This window comes from Oryx dammah, unplaced genomic scaffold (genome assembly GCF_014754425.2).
Source record: "Oryx dammah isolate SB20612 unplaced genomic scaffold, SCBI_Odam_1.1 HiC_scaffold_18, whole genome shotgun sequence".
NCBI classification, from domain to species: domain Eukaryota; kingdom Metazoa; phylum Chordata; class Mammalia; order Artiodactyla; family Bovidae; genus Oryx; species Oryx dammah.
Window position 1 is genome coordinate 112,781,163 of NW_024070202.1, and position 14,786 is coordinate 112,795,948.

General features: G+C 45.8%; 2 protein-coding genes across 2 annotated transcripts in view; one reads left to right on the plus strand and one right to left on the minus strand.

Moving 5' to 3' along the window:
- Positions 1-14,786, plus strand: part of LOC120877906 (GTPase IMAP family member 1-like) — a 597,608-nt gene that overhangs the window by 213,264 nt on the left and 369,558 nt on the right. The gene's annotated exons all lie outside the window — the stretch shown is intronic.
- LOC120877930 (transmembrane protein 176B-like) lies at positions 6,657-10,275 on the minus strand. The gene is made up of 6 exons (XM_040260429.1): positions 10,258-10,275; positions 9,862-9,936; positions 9,660-9,738; positions 8,163-8,219; positions 7,704-7,925; positions 6,657-6,818 (listed from the first exon to the last, which is right to left on the minus strand). Exons 3-6 carry the CDS (start codon positions 9,666-9,668, stop codon positions 6,687-6,689), a joined length of 420 nt encoding a protein of 139 aa, XP_040116363.1. The 5' UTR covers positions 9,669-9,738; positions 9,862-9,936; positions 10,258-10,275; the 3' UTR covers positions 6,657-6,686.

The window sequence follows — 14,786 nt, forward strand, 5'->3', positions numbered from 1 at the left end:
GGACACCCAGAGAGGTACACAGCGTTACATGGAGAAGAGAAGAGGGAGGAGAGAGATAAAGGTGACCAGGAAGAAAAGAGGGGAATCAAAAGAGGAGAGAGCAAGCTAGCCAGTAATCACTTCTCTATGTGCTCTCCACAGTCTGGATCCCTCAGAGATGTTCACAGAGTTACACAGAAAAGAGAAGAGGGAGGAAGGAGACAGAGGTGGCCAGGAGGATAAAAGGGGAAATCAAAAGGAGAGAGACAGATCCAGCCAGTAACCAGTTCCCTAACTGTTCTCCATAGCCCGGAACACACCAAGCAATTCACCGAGTTGGGTAGAGAAGAAAAGGGGGATGGGTGAGATAGAGGCAACCTGGTGGAGGAAAAGGAGAGTCAAAAGGGAGAGAGAGCAATCAAGCCAGTAATCTCACTCCCAAGTAAAAATGGGTACTGAAGATTGGATTATTAAAGGTACAAAATTGATAACAAATACCAAAAAGCAAAGATTAAAAATCTAGAGTAGAGGTTAGATTCTCAAAAATATAATATTAAAAAAAGAAAACAAAGTCACAAAAATTATAAAATATATATATGAAGTTCACTTTAAAAATAGAGTCATTTTTTGCAAGGTAATAGTAGGTTATAAAAATGAAAATTAAGCGAGTAATAAAAATAAAAATAAATTTAAAAAAATTTTTAATGATAATAGTAAAAATATATCTAGGACTTTCTCTGGAGCTGTTGTGGACAGTGTGGGGTCAGTTCATTTTCAGATAGTTCCTTGATCCAGCTTATACTTCTCAAGATCTATAGGCCCCTTCCTATGTAGTTGGTGCTAACTACAGGGTTTTAATATATTGCACCTGTCACTTCCAAAGAGGTTCCCTCTGTTTATTTTAGCTTCTTCTGTTTGCTGGTCTTTTCAGTGTCTAATTTCCGCCCTGACACAAGAGGGCAGTGGTGGTCACTATTTTAGGCTCACTTGTTCAGTCATGCTGTGGGGAGGGAGAAATACTGCAAACAAATATCACTGGCGTGTGTGGGGAATGCTTGCCGTATTTCAGCTGCACTGGGTTTGCCCCCGCTCACAGCATGTGTGCTTTCATGGTCTACACTTCTCAGGCTCTAGGTTGCTCTGCTGGGAACTGTCTGAGGCAGGCCCTGGGTTGCGTGCACTTCCCAGGTGTAAGCCACTCAGGTTCAGGTGTTCAGGTACTCCACAAAGGCACAGACTTGGTTGAGCCTGCATTTTGTGCCCTTCCCAGGTCCAAGCAGCTCAGGTGACCAGGTGCTTGGCAAGCGCAGTCACCCCTAGTTAAGGGGTGTGTCTTATCACCTCCCCTGTCCCAGGCGCTCGGTTTTCTGGGTGTACAATGGGCGCGCCTTCTCAGGTGTGCCCTGTGTCTCTTCTGGGGAGCTGATCTCTGGCTGCAACCCTTCCGACAGATATCAACCATCCAGAATCCCAAGAAGTCTTGCTTTGCAATGAAACCTGCTTGCAGTTTGGTAGAGGATGCCTCTCTGGGGCTGGGATTGCCCCCTTCCTGCTCTGGATGCCTTCGCCTGCCTGTCTTTGGTGGGGAATGGGCCAGACCATAGCCAGCAAGCTCTGCTCAGTCCTTTGCTCTGTGAGTGGGCCTGGCAGTGTCTTAGGTTAGGGTTTTTCACGGGATACCTATCCCACAGTCTGGGTTGCTATCTCAAGTTACTTCCCTCAGATTGCCCTCTGGGCATTCAGGCCTAGTCCTTACCCTAAGCAATGCAGCTGGTGCCTCCCTGTCCAGCCCCCGCTTGCTAGTGGCAGATGCAAGCATCTGCACTGCTTCTCCCCTGGGAGTTTTCGTTAGGCATGCTACCTGTGGGTTTTATTTATTGATTTTTTTTTTCTCCTGGTTAAGTTGCCCTCTGAGATACCAAGACTCACCACAGATCTGCTGGTGAGAGTGTTTCCTGGTGTTTGGAAACTTCTCTCTTTTTTTAAGACTCCCTTCCCAGGATGGATCCCCATACCTACCTCTTTTGCCTCTCTTTTTATCTTTTATATTTTGTCCTACCTCCTTTCAAAGACAATGGGCTGCCTTTCTGGGTGCCTGATATCCTCTGCCAGCATTCAGAAGTTGTTTTGTGGAATTTGCTCAGTGTTCAAATGTTTTTTCGATGAATTTGTGGGAGAGAAAGTGGTCTCCCCATCTTATTCCTCCACCATCTTAGGACCTCCTCACCTTGTCTTTATAAACCTTTCCTTGAAAGCCTGCAGGGAGTTTGGGTCTTTTAAGCACAAGCTGCCCAGTCTCCTTGCTTGGTGTCTTGCAGTAAAACTATTCTTTTCTACTTCACCCAAAACCCTGTCTCAAGATTCAGTTCAGTATCGATGTACAGAGACTCAGTTTCAACAACACTATGTTCTTGTATGAAAATATTACACTAGTATAAAAACACATTCTTCTAAAATTGCTATATATGTAATTTAATTCAATTGAAATCCCAACATTTTGTATGTAGAATTAACTAATACTTTCTCAACATTAATATTTATTAAGTATTTTCTTTGGATGAAAAATGCCTGGCCTAATCAAATCAGTCTGGTATTGACATAAAAGACAAATCAGGGGCTTCCCTGGTTGTCCAGTGGCTAAGATACACACTTCTAATGCAGGGGGTCTGGATTCAATCTCTGGCCAGGGAACTACATCCCACAGGCCAAAACAAAGAGTTCACATGCCACACTAAAAGATCCTGCATGCTGCAACTAAAACCCAGAGGAACCATATAAATAATAAATATTTTCCTTAAAAAAAGAAAAGACAAACCAGTAAGCAGAATCCCAGTTAATAATGGGATTATTAAGACAAAGACAGAGAAACAATGATTTATGTAGTAAGTGATACTTACCCAAATGGGTTTCTAACTTGAAGCTAATAAAACTGAGCTCCTACCCCACACTATATAAAAGTCCAAGGAAGATTAAATTCTTATCTGTAAAAAATAAAATGACAAGAGTTGGGTATACTTTCTTAACCAACACATGAAGCCAGAAGTTACCCCAAAAAAGATATCTTTAATATATTATTATGATATCAGAGTTAAAGACAAAAAAAAGAAAAAAAAAATGAAATCTTAAAATCCATATTATAAAAAAAAAGCTCACAAAATCAAGGAAAATGTGCAATATATGTGTAGATTGTTCAAGAAGAACAACAAATAGCCAATACTTATATGAAAAGATACTCAACTTCACAAATAGTCAAGGAGATAAATATCAAAACAATTTGCACAAATTAAAATGTGTTCTGTATCTGCTACTGTGAAGAGTTAGTAGTGAGGTTAAGGAGGACAAAGGACACTTTAATGCATTGCAAGTAAAATATAAGTGATTCCAGCCTTTTTTGGAAAGCACTCTGATAATATTTATTGCATTTTTAAATATTAATACTGTTCAGTGAGAAATCCTATTCCAAAGACTCCATCTCACAGAAATAAGAGCTCCAGTTACACAACCCAGGATCGCAGCTTTGCTTCTAGAGACAAAAACACAGGAAGAGAGGTAAAAGTTCATCAGTAGGAGCCTCCCTGGTGGCTCAGAGGTTAAGAATCCACCTGCCAATGCAGGAGACTCGGGTTTGATCCCTGGGTCAGGAAGATCCCCTGAAGGAGGAAATGGCAACCTACTCTAGTATTCTTGCCTGGAGAATTCCACAGACATAGGAGCCTACAGTCCATGGGTTTGCAGAGTTGGACAGAACTGAATGACTGAGCATATAGCACAACGATTTCATGGAAACACTATGAAGCCATTAAAGAGGACTCCTGGAATGCTTAGGACTAAATATACTGACCACACCAAGTGCTGGAGAGCATGTGGAGGACATGGTTGGGATACAAAATGGCACCATGGCTTTGGAAAGCACTTGGTTGCTTTCTTAAAAAGTAACCATAGACCGTGATCTTTTAGCCATCTCATTCCTAGGTATTTCCCAAGAGAAAAGAAAGAATGTGTCCATAGAAACCTGTACCTCCTGACTATTTACAGATGCTTTACCTGTGGTGGTCCAAAACCAGGAACAACCCAAATATCCATCAACAGGTGATCAGATGAAGAAACTGTGGCATATCCACACAATGGAATGTAACCTCTAAATAAAAAGAAATGAGCTACTGATACACAGCAACATGGATGAAGCTCAAAATCATTAGACTTAATAAATCAATTATACTCCAATATAAAATTTAAAATTTAAATAAAATAAAAATTAAACTTTTTAAAAATCAAGTTTACTGAAAATACACCAAAATCTAATACATTATAAATCAACTATGCTGCTGCTGCTGCTAAGTCACTTCAGTCGTGTCTGACTCTTTGTGACCCCATAGACTGTAGCCCACAAGGCTCCTCTGTCCATGGGATTCTCCAGGCAAGAATACTGGAGTGGGTGGCCATTTCCTTCTCCAGGGGATCTTCCTGACCCAGAGATCGAACCCAGGTCTCCCACACAGCAGGCAGATTCTTTACTTTCTGAGCCACAAGGGAAGCTTGTACTAACAATGGCATAGGTTGTTTTCCAGGACTTGGAGTCAGCCCCTGTCCAGATCAAGCTGGCTAAGACAGATTGGGACCACCAACCCTAAAACTCAGCCTGCACAGGGGTCCAGTGAATGACCTTTTGACATCAGAACACTCCACCCTCTGGTCATGCTAGTGCCTCCATTTTTGGACATGCATCCCATGACGAAGCCCATAAATCAGACTGGCTGGTACAGAGTGCCAGCTACCTCACCTTTCCCCACTTCCAGTCACCTTTCTCCACACATAAGACCACCCTGCTTCTCTACCCCCACAAAGACTTCAAGCCCCTTGCCTTCGGGAGGCATATTTGAGATTCATTCTCGTCTCCTCACTTGGCTGTCTCATAAATAAACGCCTTCTCTGATGCAAACCTCAGCATCTTGGCATTTGGTGATGCTTGCTGTGCATTGGACAAATGAATCTGGTTCCATAACAGAAATGCTTATATCTATATATTTATATTGTACATAGAAAGTTTTAAAAGTAAAAACCTTATTGGTCATATCATTTACCATGAGAGGTGAATAACAGGTGTATGTGTGTGGTGTGTGTGTGTGTGTGTAGTGAGAGAATCAACAGTAATTACTGCAAAAAAAGAACAGAGTAAGAAAGAAATGGAGGAGACAGAGAAGAAAGAAAAGAAGGAAGGGAGGGAGGGAGGAAGGAAAGAAAGTAAAAAGACGGAGGGGGAGGAAGAGGAAGGGCAGGAGGAAAGGGAGGGAGGGAGGCAATGATCTCGGCCCATGTCTCGCTGGCTCCGTAAAGCCCACAGATCCGTTATAGATGCTTAATGACAATAGGTAAAAAGATCCTAAGTCTATGATAGTTATTTTCGCTTTACATTGAAGAGAAGGAAATCGTCAAAAGGAGTTTTTGCACTTGGGATATAGAGCAGAATGAAAATTTAGTCTTATTTGGACCCAGTTTCCATATGATACGTCAGTCAGTCAGTTCAGTCACTCAGTCGTGTCTGACTCTTTGCTACCCCATGGACTGCAGCATGCCAGGCCTCTCTGTCCATCACCAACTCTTGGAGCTTACTCAAACTCATGTCCATTGAGTCGGCGATGCCATCCAGCCATCTCATCCTCTGTCGTCCCCTTCTCCTCCTGCCTTCAGTCTTTCCCAGCATTAGGGTCTTTTCTGATGAGTCAGTTCTATTCATCAGGTGGCCAAAGTATTGCAGTTTCAGCTTTAGCATCATTCCTTCCAATGAACATTCAGGACTGATTTCCTTTAGGACAGACTGGTTGGATCTCATGCGTAATTCTCATTTAATTTCACAAGTATCAAGGCACCAGGTATATTAACAAAAGAAGACTACATCTTTTCTGCACAAAATCATTTTGGGGGGTTGCTTCTGTTTAATCAACACTGGGGGAAACATGACAATACCTGTTTGCTGAATGGAAGACCCTGGAGTGGCCACAGTGAGTGAGGGTGGGGAGAAGAAAAGCAGAAGCAAGTCTGTGGGACAGGGCGGTGACGGACGCTGGGCGACTCGGGAGGGACATGCAGAGCCCAGGCAAGGGTCTCTGGCTGCTCACAGTACAATGACAGCCATGGTCTTCTCCTTGGAGGGGAAGGGGGGCACTGAATTCTCCCCCAGCAGATTCCTCTCTGACCCTTCCTCATCCTGCTGAAAAAAAAAAAAAATAGAAAACAGGAAGAAAATCAATCCTTGGGAGGAAAAGGATGGGACAGAATCAGCTCCATTTGGCAATCAGGCAAAGGAAAGAAGGAGGGAAGGAAAAGCTGATGGAAGAAGGGGAGCTAGACAAGATCTAGGCCAGAAAAGAAAGAAAGTGGGGAACTGAGTGCAAAGAAGCTGGGGAGGCAGATGTTAACCCAGGACAGAGTGATGGGATCACATTCCCCAGAGAGCCCAGCACAGGGAAAGGCTGAGTGAGGGGAGCATGACCATGCTCAGCCGTGTTCCTGCCCCACTGTCATTCCCTAGAGCTGTGCCGGCCAGACCCGCCCTCTCCCTGCCTGACGTGTGTGCTCAGTCACTTCAGTTGCGTCTGACTCTTCGTGACCCAGTGGACCATAGCCCACTGGGCTCCTCTGTCTCTGGGATTCTCCAGGCAAGAATACTGGAGTGGATTGCCATTTCCTCCTCCAGGAGATCTTTCTCCCTAACAGCTTAACAGGGCCCGGGAGCTCTGGCCACAGAAGCTTTGAAGACCCACGCCCAGGGAAGCCAAGGACACAATGACCTGCAGAGCACAGATAGCCAGGAGCAGAGCACGGATTCCTAGGAACAAATCCTGAAGATTAAGGAGAAAAAACAGTTACAGTCAGGAGTCAGCTCCTGTGATTCCTCTGTTACTCTCATCTTGCTAGGAGGTATCAGAGTCTGTTCAACTAACTCCTTCTCACCCAGAAGCAGATTGCATTTTCCAGCCACAGGGGCAGCCAGTCTCCATCCTATTTGCTTGTCTGCAGTGTGACCTTACCACACCCTGTGAAGAGGTGGAGACTATCGCTCAACCCCCTGGAATCAAAGCCTGGAAATGCCTTGATCAACAAAATACAATGGAAGTGACACTAGGGTCTGGCAGCTTCCATTGCCTACATCTTAAAATGCTCACAGTGGGATGCTGCCTATTGTTACCCGGTTGCCCAAGCCACACGGAGAAGCCATTGTAGCCTCCCTGGCTGGTACTCCCCAGCTGAGCCCCCTGACATGTGAGTGCGCCATCTTGGCAGTCCAGCCAATCAAACTCCTGGATGACTTCATACCCAACTGACCCATGACTGCAACTGCCTGAGAAAACCCAAGTGAGGACTGACCATGTGAGCCTAGTCAACCCACAGAATGTGAGACATACTAACCAACTGAAGTGTTAAGTCACTGCATTTGAGGGCCGTGTGTTACCCAGCAGGGGATGAGTGATAGCAGTCACACACCAGGAAAGACAAAAGGGTGGCTCATGATATCCTGTCTCTTCTTTGCTCCTCATCCCCTTTGATTCAGGGAATGATCATGCCCAAAGATCTGAACAGTGTCTTCAATTTAAGTTAAAATCTCCTGAACCAACAATGTCAGATGAGGTCCACGCTCAGAGGGCCTCTGTGTCTGCCCTCTGGTGCCCCAGTCCCCCAATTTACAGCTGTGATGTGCTCTTGGGAGATTGACTCTCCTTTCTCACCATCAGCATTTGCATGTATCTTCTGCAGTTCTCCTCCTCCCACGATGAATAGGAACTTATTCGCTGGTACCAAGAGGTGGGGGTGACAGGGACTAAGGAATCACACACGGAGCTGATGTCGTAGACACCATCACCTTGCCAGAGGAAGCTATTCACACAGAAGACAACAGTGGCCACGGCCGTGGCGATGCCAGCCAGGGTGAGCAGACGTGGTGCGCAGCCCTAGAAGAGAGAGGTTCAAGAGGTGGTCCCCCTCCATGGATGACAGAGCCGTGGGGTCCTGGCCTCAAACCAACCTCCTCTTCCCCAGCTTCCTGGCCTGGGATAAACCCTCCCTACCCTTCCAGGAAAGATCTTAGGATATTTGAAACCAAAGGAGTGAAGACAGAAAAATAGAGCAGGAAAACAGACGTCATAGGGGGACAGAGGACAAGGTGGGGCAGAGGATGCCTGACTCACCGAGAGTTTGCCCCGGCGCTTCTCGTGGACAATGGCCCCAACTCCTGCTGCAATGGCCTAGGAAGAGAAGACACCAGAAAAGCCCGCCAGTTGACCATCTCCCATCACACTTCTCCCAACAGGCCTCAGAACAGCCAGTGTGAAGCAGGATCCAAGAGCTAGGCAAAGAAACCTAGCAGACAGACAGGACTCCGCTTACAACTGCCTGACTCTTCCCAGCCACGCCTTCAAGAGGAAAAAGGAGGGTGGAAGGGTTTTGCCCACCCCCTAAGGCAGCCTCCTCATCACTGTTGTTCAGTCACTAAGAGGTGTCCAACTCTTTGTGACCCCATGGACTGCAGCAGACCAGGCTTCCCTGTCCTTCACCAACTTTCGGAGCTTGTTCAAACTCATGTCCATCCAGTCGGTGATGCCACCCAACCTGCTCATCCTCTGTCATCCTCGTCTCCTCCCACCTTCTGGGGAGTGGCTTTGCTTCCCTTGTCATTACCCCCAAGGCCACTAAGGGGCAGAGAAGTCCCATCCTTCCCTGGATCAGGGCCCAGCCAGGAAACTTCCCTGAAGAGGTCCATTCCCCAGGAACTGATGTGTTGAAGATCATTTTGCAAACTGGTCAGCTCAGCAAATAACCAACTTGCTAAATCATGGATCAGTTATTTGAAGCTTTGGTTTTCCTTGGAGTGCTCTCCACAGCTTCTGTTTCATCTAAGAAGGATGGAGTTTTCTTCCTCTCAGTTCATCATCTTCTCAATTTTGAGGACATGATATCCCATCAGGCCTGTGACATTGCCATGACCTGACCACCACTTCCTACAGTGACACAGCTGGGATGTTGACTGACCAAGTAGCAGACTTCTACCTGATGGTTTTTAATAAGTTGATTTTATGTGAAATGACCCAGTGCCCCATGTAAGATGGAGAGAGTCTTCTTGGAAGAGGGTCCTCCTTACTAAGGAGTGGTGGTGGAGAAGACTCTTGAGAGTCCCTTGGACTGCAAGGAGATCTAACCAGTCACTCCTAAAGGAAGTCAACCTTGAATATTCATTGGATGGACTGATGCTGAAGTTGAATCTCCAATACTTTGGCCAACTGATGTGAAGAACTGACTCATTGGAAAAGACCCTGATGCTGGGAAAGATTGAGGGCAGGAGGAGTAGGGAATGACAGAGGATGAGGTGGTTGGATGGCATCACTGACTAAATGGCCATGAGTGTGAGTGAGCTCCAGGAGTTGGTGATTGACGTGATCGCGTGCTGCAGTCCATGGGGTCGCAAAGACTCAGACATGACTGAGCAACTCAATAGCAACAAGTAGGATAGGGGATGGGCGAGCCTTTGTCAGTTTCCCCTCCAAGGTGTGTCCCTCTTGGTGGCAGACTGAACTTGAAGACCAGCCCAAAGGGGAGGGGGACCCCACGGGGATAGAGCAGCCCCTCAAACCCGGTGCAGTTCCCACTGCTTCTCCTTGCACGGGTTGGTCACTGGAGGCTCAACCCACCTCAGACATTTCAAGGACTCCAGCCTGGTGTAGCAATGTGAGCTCAAGGGTCTCTGCATGGTGACTGAAAGTCCTCTCACTGGAAGGACGTTAAGCTAAGCAGAAAAAGTCAGTCACAGAGGACAAACACCATCAGATTCCAGTCTCAGGAAGTATCCAAAGTTGTCCAAAATCATAGATACAGAAAGTAGAAGGTGGTTACCTAGGGCTGGAGGAGGGGCATTCTCATCGAATGGGCCTGGGGCTTCAGGTTTTCTGATGGAAAAGTTCTGGAACTCTACACAATGTGAAGAAGACATGTGATGCTGCTGAGCTGTACACTTCAAAATGGCCAAGATAGTAAATCCAGTGTTACACAGTGTGAGGTTTTGTTTTTGTTTTTGTTTTTTTAACCACGATAAAATAAAATAAGGTTTTCCTCTGCGTTCGACCTCCTCCTTTAGTAAGAAGCTTTGAACACTTATGTCTCAGGAAAAGGGTCTCGTTTTATGAACTCTAGGAAAGCATCAGAGGAAACACAAACTTTAAATGATACAATAGACCAGTTAGACCTAATTGATAGCTATAGGACATTTCACCCCAAAACAATGAATTTCACCTTTTTCTCAAGCACACACGGAAACTTCTCCAGGATAGGTCACATCCTGAGCCATAAATCTAGCCTTGGTAAATTCAAAAAAAATTGAAATCATTCCAAGCATCTTTTCTGACCACAATGCAGTTAAGATTAGATCTCAATTACAGGAGAGAAACTATTAAAAATGCCAGCATATGGAGGCTGAAAAACATGCTGCTGAATAACCAACAAATCACAGAAGAAATCAAAAAAGAAATTAAAATATGCATAAAAATGAATGAAAATGAAAACATAACAACCTAAAACTTGTGGGACACTGTGAAAGCAGTGCTAAGGGGAAGGTTCATAGCAATACAGGCATAACTCAAGAAATAAGAAAAAAGTCAAATAAATAACCTAACTCTATAACTCAATAAATAAGAAAAAAGTCAAATAAATAACCTAACTCTATACCTAAAGCAACTAGAAAAGGAAGAAATGAAGAACCCCAGGGTTAGTAGAAGGAAAGAAATCTTAAAAATTAGGGCAGAAATAAATGCAAAAGAAACAAAAGAGACCATAGCAAAAATCAACAAAGCCAAAAGCTGGTTCTTCGAGAGGATAAATAAAATTAACAAACCATTAGCCAGACTCATCACGAAACAAAGGGAGAAAAATCAAATCAATAAAATTAGAAATGAAAATGGAGAGATCACAACAGACAACACAGAAATACAGTAGTCTCTTATGAGACTACTATCAGCAATTATATGCCAATAAATTGGACAACGTGGAAGAAATGGACACATTCTTAGAAAAGGACACCTTTCCAAAACTTAACTCGGAAGAAATAGAAAATCTTAACAGACCCATCACAAGCACAGAAATTGAAACTGTAATCAGAAATCTTCCAGCAAACAAAAGCCCAGGTCCAGATGGCTTCACAGCTGAATTATACCAAAAATTTACAGAAGAGCTAACACCTATTCTACTCAAACTCTTCCTGAAAATTGCAGAGGAAGGTAAACTTCCAAACTCATTCTATGAGGCCACCATCACCCTAATCCCAAAACCTGACAAAGATGACACACAAAAAAAGAAAACTACAGGCCAATATCACTGATGATCATTGATGCAAAAATCCTCAACAAAATTCTAGCAATCAGAATCCAACAACACACTAAAAAGATCATACACCATGACCAAGTGGGCTTTATCCCAGGGATGCAAGGATTCTTCAATATCCACAAATCAATCAATGTAATACACCACATTAACAAATTGAAAAATAAAAGCCATATGATTATCTCAATAGATGCAGAGAAAGCCTTTGACAAAATTCAACATCCATTTATGATAAAAACTCTCCAGAAAGCAGGAATAGGTCTAGCATTTCAAACGTTTGACTAGCTCTAGGCAAAGAACTTGATTCCTCCGTGAAGCAGCGCGCGGGTCCGAGGCCCCAGTTTCTCCGGGGATGGGATTCAAGGAGGGCCCCCACCTGGGAAGGCAGGAGAGCCGCTGTTACAGCAAGCCGGAGCGCTGCTGCAGGGCGGAAGGAGGGCAGGGAGGGGGTGGGAGAAGAAGGTAAGCAGTGTTTGCGGGTTTCCACCTGCATCCAGAAGAAGGCTGGGGGTGGGGATCTGCGGGCCCTCCCCACCGCTGGCGCTGCCCCCAGAGGCACCCCGTCCTGGGCCCTGGGCACAGCCAGCCTTCTCCGAAGACCCCTTCAGAAGCTCGGCTGAGGGTCAGCCCCTCGGTCCCGCGGGGACCCCCGCCTGTGGGCGCGCCGAGCTGGGTGGGCGCTGTCCCTGACCCTGACGTTCTCACCCTGCTGATCTGGCGTCGCTTTACTGAACTTCCCCTCCCACCGCCCTCGAAACCTATCTCTAGAAACCTCTTCCTCCTCCGAATTGCTCCTGACTCTGCCCTGCTCTCCCTGCGCGGCTCCTCCAACCCCTGAGCGGACCGAGCGGCCTCCTCACCCAGCCCAGCGGCCGGCGGGACCCGGCGGCGCTGAGGCTGTGAGAGACCAGGGCACCGGACCGAGGTGCGTGTGCGGCGGGGGTACCTGTGCACCGGGCGCCGGGCGGGGATGGGGCAGGGGAAGGTGGCCGACCCCCAGGGCGGGGCATGGCCACCTGGAGGGCTTGCTTTCAAGGGCTCAGAGATGTCCCTCCCGCTCCAGCCTGAGGGGCCAAGAACCCAGTGGTTCCCGCCGTCCCCGGAGTCATGCCCGAGGGCAGCCTTCCCAGGAAGGGGCAGGTCTGGGAGGGGTTACTCTCCCCACCTAAGGCTGAGATGAAGGCCTGGAAGAAAAACAAGGGGCGCAATCCGCTCCTCCTCGAATCCCCTAATTTCACGACTGTGACACAGAGTACCATCCCCCACCCCCTCCCTCGGGAATTCATCGATAGTTGCCTGCCTCTTGAGAAGCAGGGGGCAGGGAACCTGGCCATTTGGACACTGATTTTCCACATTCACTTTACTGTTATTTCCCAGTCCAGTTCAGTTCAATCTCTCAGTCGTGTCTGACTCTTTGTGACCCCATTGACTGCAGCACGCCAGGCTTCCCTGTGCATCACTAACTCCCAGAGTCTACTCAGACTCATGTCCCTTAAGTCGGTGATGCCATCCAACCATCTCATCCTCTGTGGTCCCCTTCTCCTCTCGTCCTCAATCTTTCCCAGCTCGGGGTCTTTTCCAATGAGTCAGTTCTTTGAATCAGGTGGCTATTGGAGCTTCAGCATCAGTGAGCATTCTGGACTGATTTCCTTTAGGATGGGCTGATTGGATCTCCTTGCAGTCCAAGGGACTCTCAAGAGTCTTCTCCAACACCACGGTTCAAAAGCTAATAATAATAATAATAATAATAATAATAAGATATTTCCCAGCCCTTGCACAATTCAGATTCCATTAACTGTGCATTGAAAGTGGTCAGTGTTTGGTCAGAAAGCCAAAATACTTTCAGATTTTATCTAAAATTAAGCCTCCTAGGCTGTCACCTGTGAACTCTTTTCCTTCCTCCTGCTGGGCTGGGACTGAGATCTCTCCAAGAAGGGTTCCAGAAGCTTCTCTGACCACCTTTTTCTGTGAACGTGGACTGCCCTTGATATGGGAGGAAGCTTTGGTTGGATGGATGCCTGAAGCCATGTTCCCCCTTGGGCTATATCCTGAGAAGAAGGTGGAAGCTGCCTCAGAATGTCAACAGGAGTTCTAGAGAAAGTCTGTCTGTGTGTCTTTTTCTCTCTGTCACTCTGTTGGTGTCTCCAGACTGGTCTGGGAGATGAGAAAATGTGAGTTATCAAGGAGAGAGTAGGGGTGGGTTGGTTCCCTTTTGTCCTTAAAAAGATTTTCTGTACCCTTGGGAGAAAATGGTACAGATTGGGCAATTGTATGTGTATGTGTATATATATATATATATATATATATATACACACACACACACACACACACACACACACAGAGGGAGAGAAAATTATTTTTGATTCAATATGGCATCATTGGCTGGAGGGAGTCTAATAAAGACTCATCCGGTTCACCATGATGAGGAACCATATGAAACAATGATGTGTACTTGGGAAATAAATTCCCTTTTTCTTTGGCCTGCTGAAGGTCTCTGCTTCCTCAAGCTTATTTACTCACTGATCTTTTAAAAAAATTAATGTTCAAAAATATACCACTTCTTCACTTGATCAGGAAACAACGTAAAGTCACTTCTCTTTTATTATTCAAAGTTATTCAAATTATTACTGTTTTATTATTTATTATTCAAAGGGGCATCACTTCAGTCTCCCTCTCCACTTCTAGAAACAATTTTTCTTCCTTTCCTCACATCTGTCACTCTCACCATTTATTTCACACCATTCATTGAGCATATACTGTATGCCAGACATAATATTAGGACTCAGTGACATAGAACAAGAGTCCCAATAGTGACTGGGCTTCTCTCCTTGCCGTAACCTTGGAGGTGCGTGTTTTGAGCTGAGATGGGCTTTGCCTCTTGCATCATGTGGAGATCCAGCAGATGCCTGTAGGGAGGAGCCCAGGCCTCCATCCATGGCCCTGATGAGCTTCTCCTCAGCTCAGCCCTATATTTCCTCTAAGGTGAAGCTTCTTGAGGGCAGGTGTATGTCCTTCCTTTGCTACCTTCTCTGATTCCTTCCTCACAGTCCACCAATACTCTTCTCATAAGAGGCAGGAACTTTCAAAATAGCTGCACAGAATAAGGGCTTTTCTCCTTCACTTTCTTCAGCTGTGGTTCCTTGTCCTTCAAGTCAGTAACCATCTGCTCAGTCATAGCGAGTATTTATTGAATGTCTTCTTGACGTTGTAGATATGCTAGTGAATGAAACAGAACAAGTTCCTTCTAGTAGCGGGGAGACAAAACAAGAAAGCGATAAGCAAGTGAATGCACCTTTCATTGAAAGTGGGTGCTGTGGAGACAAATAAAGCAGGGCAGGGGGTGGAGTGTGTTTGCAGGGTGTGGGGGGAGAGTAGCTCTTAAATATAGGATGACTGAAAAAGGCCTCTTGAACCACAGAGACAGGTCTGGTGGAGACCTAAAGGAA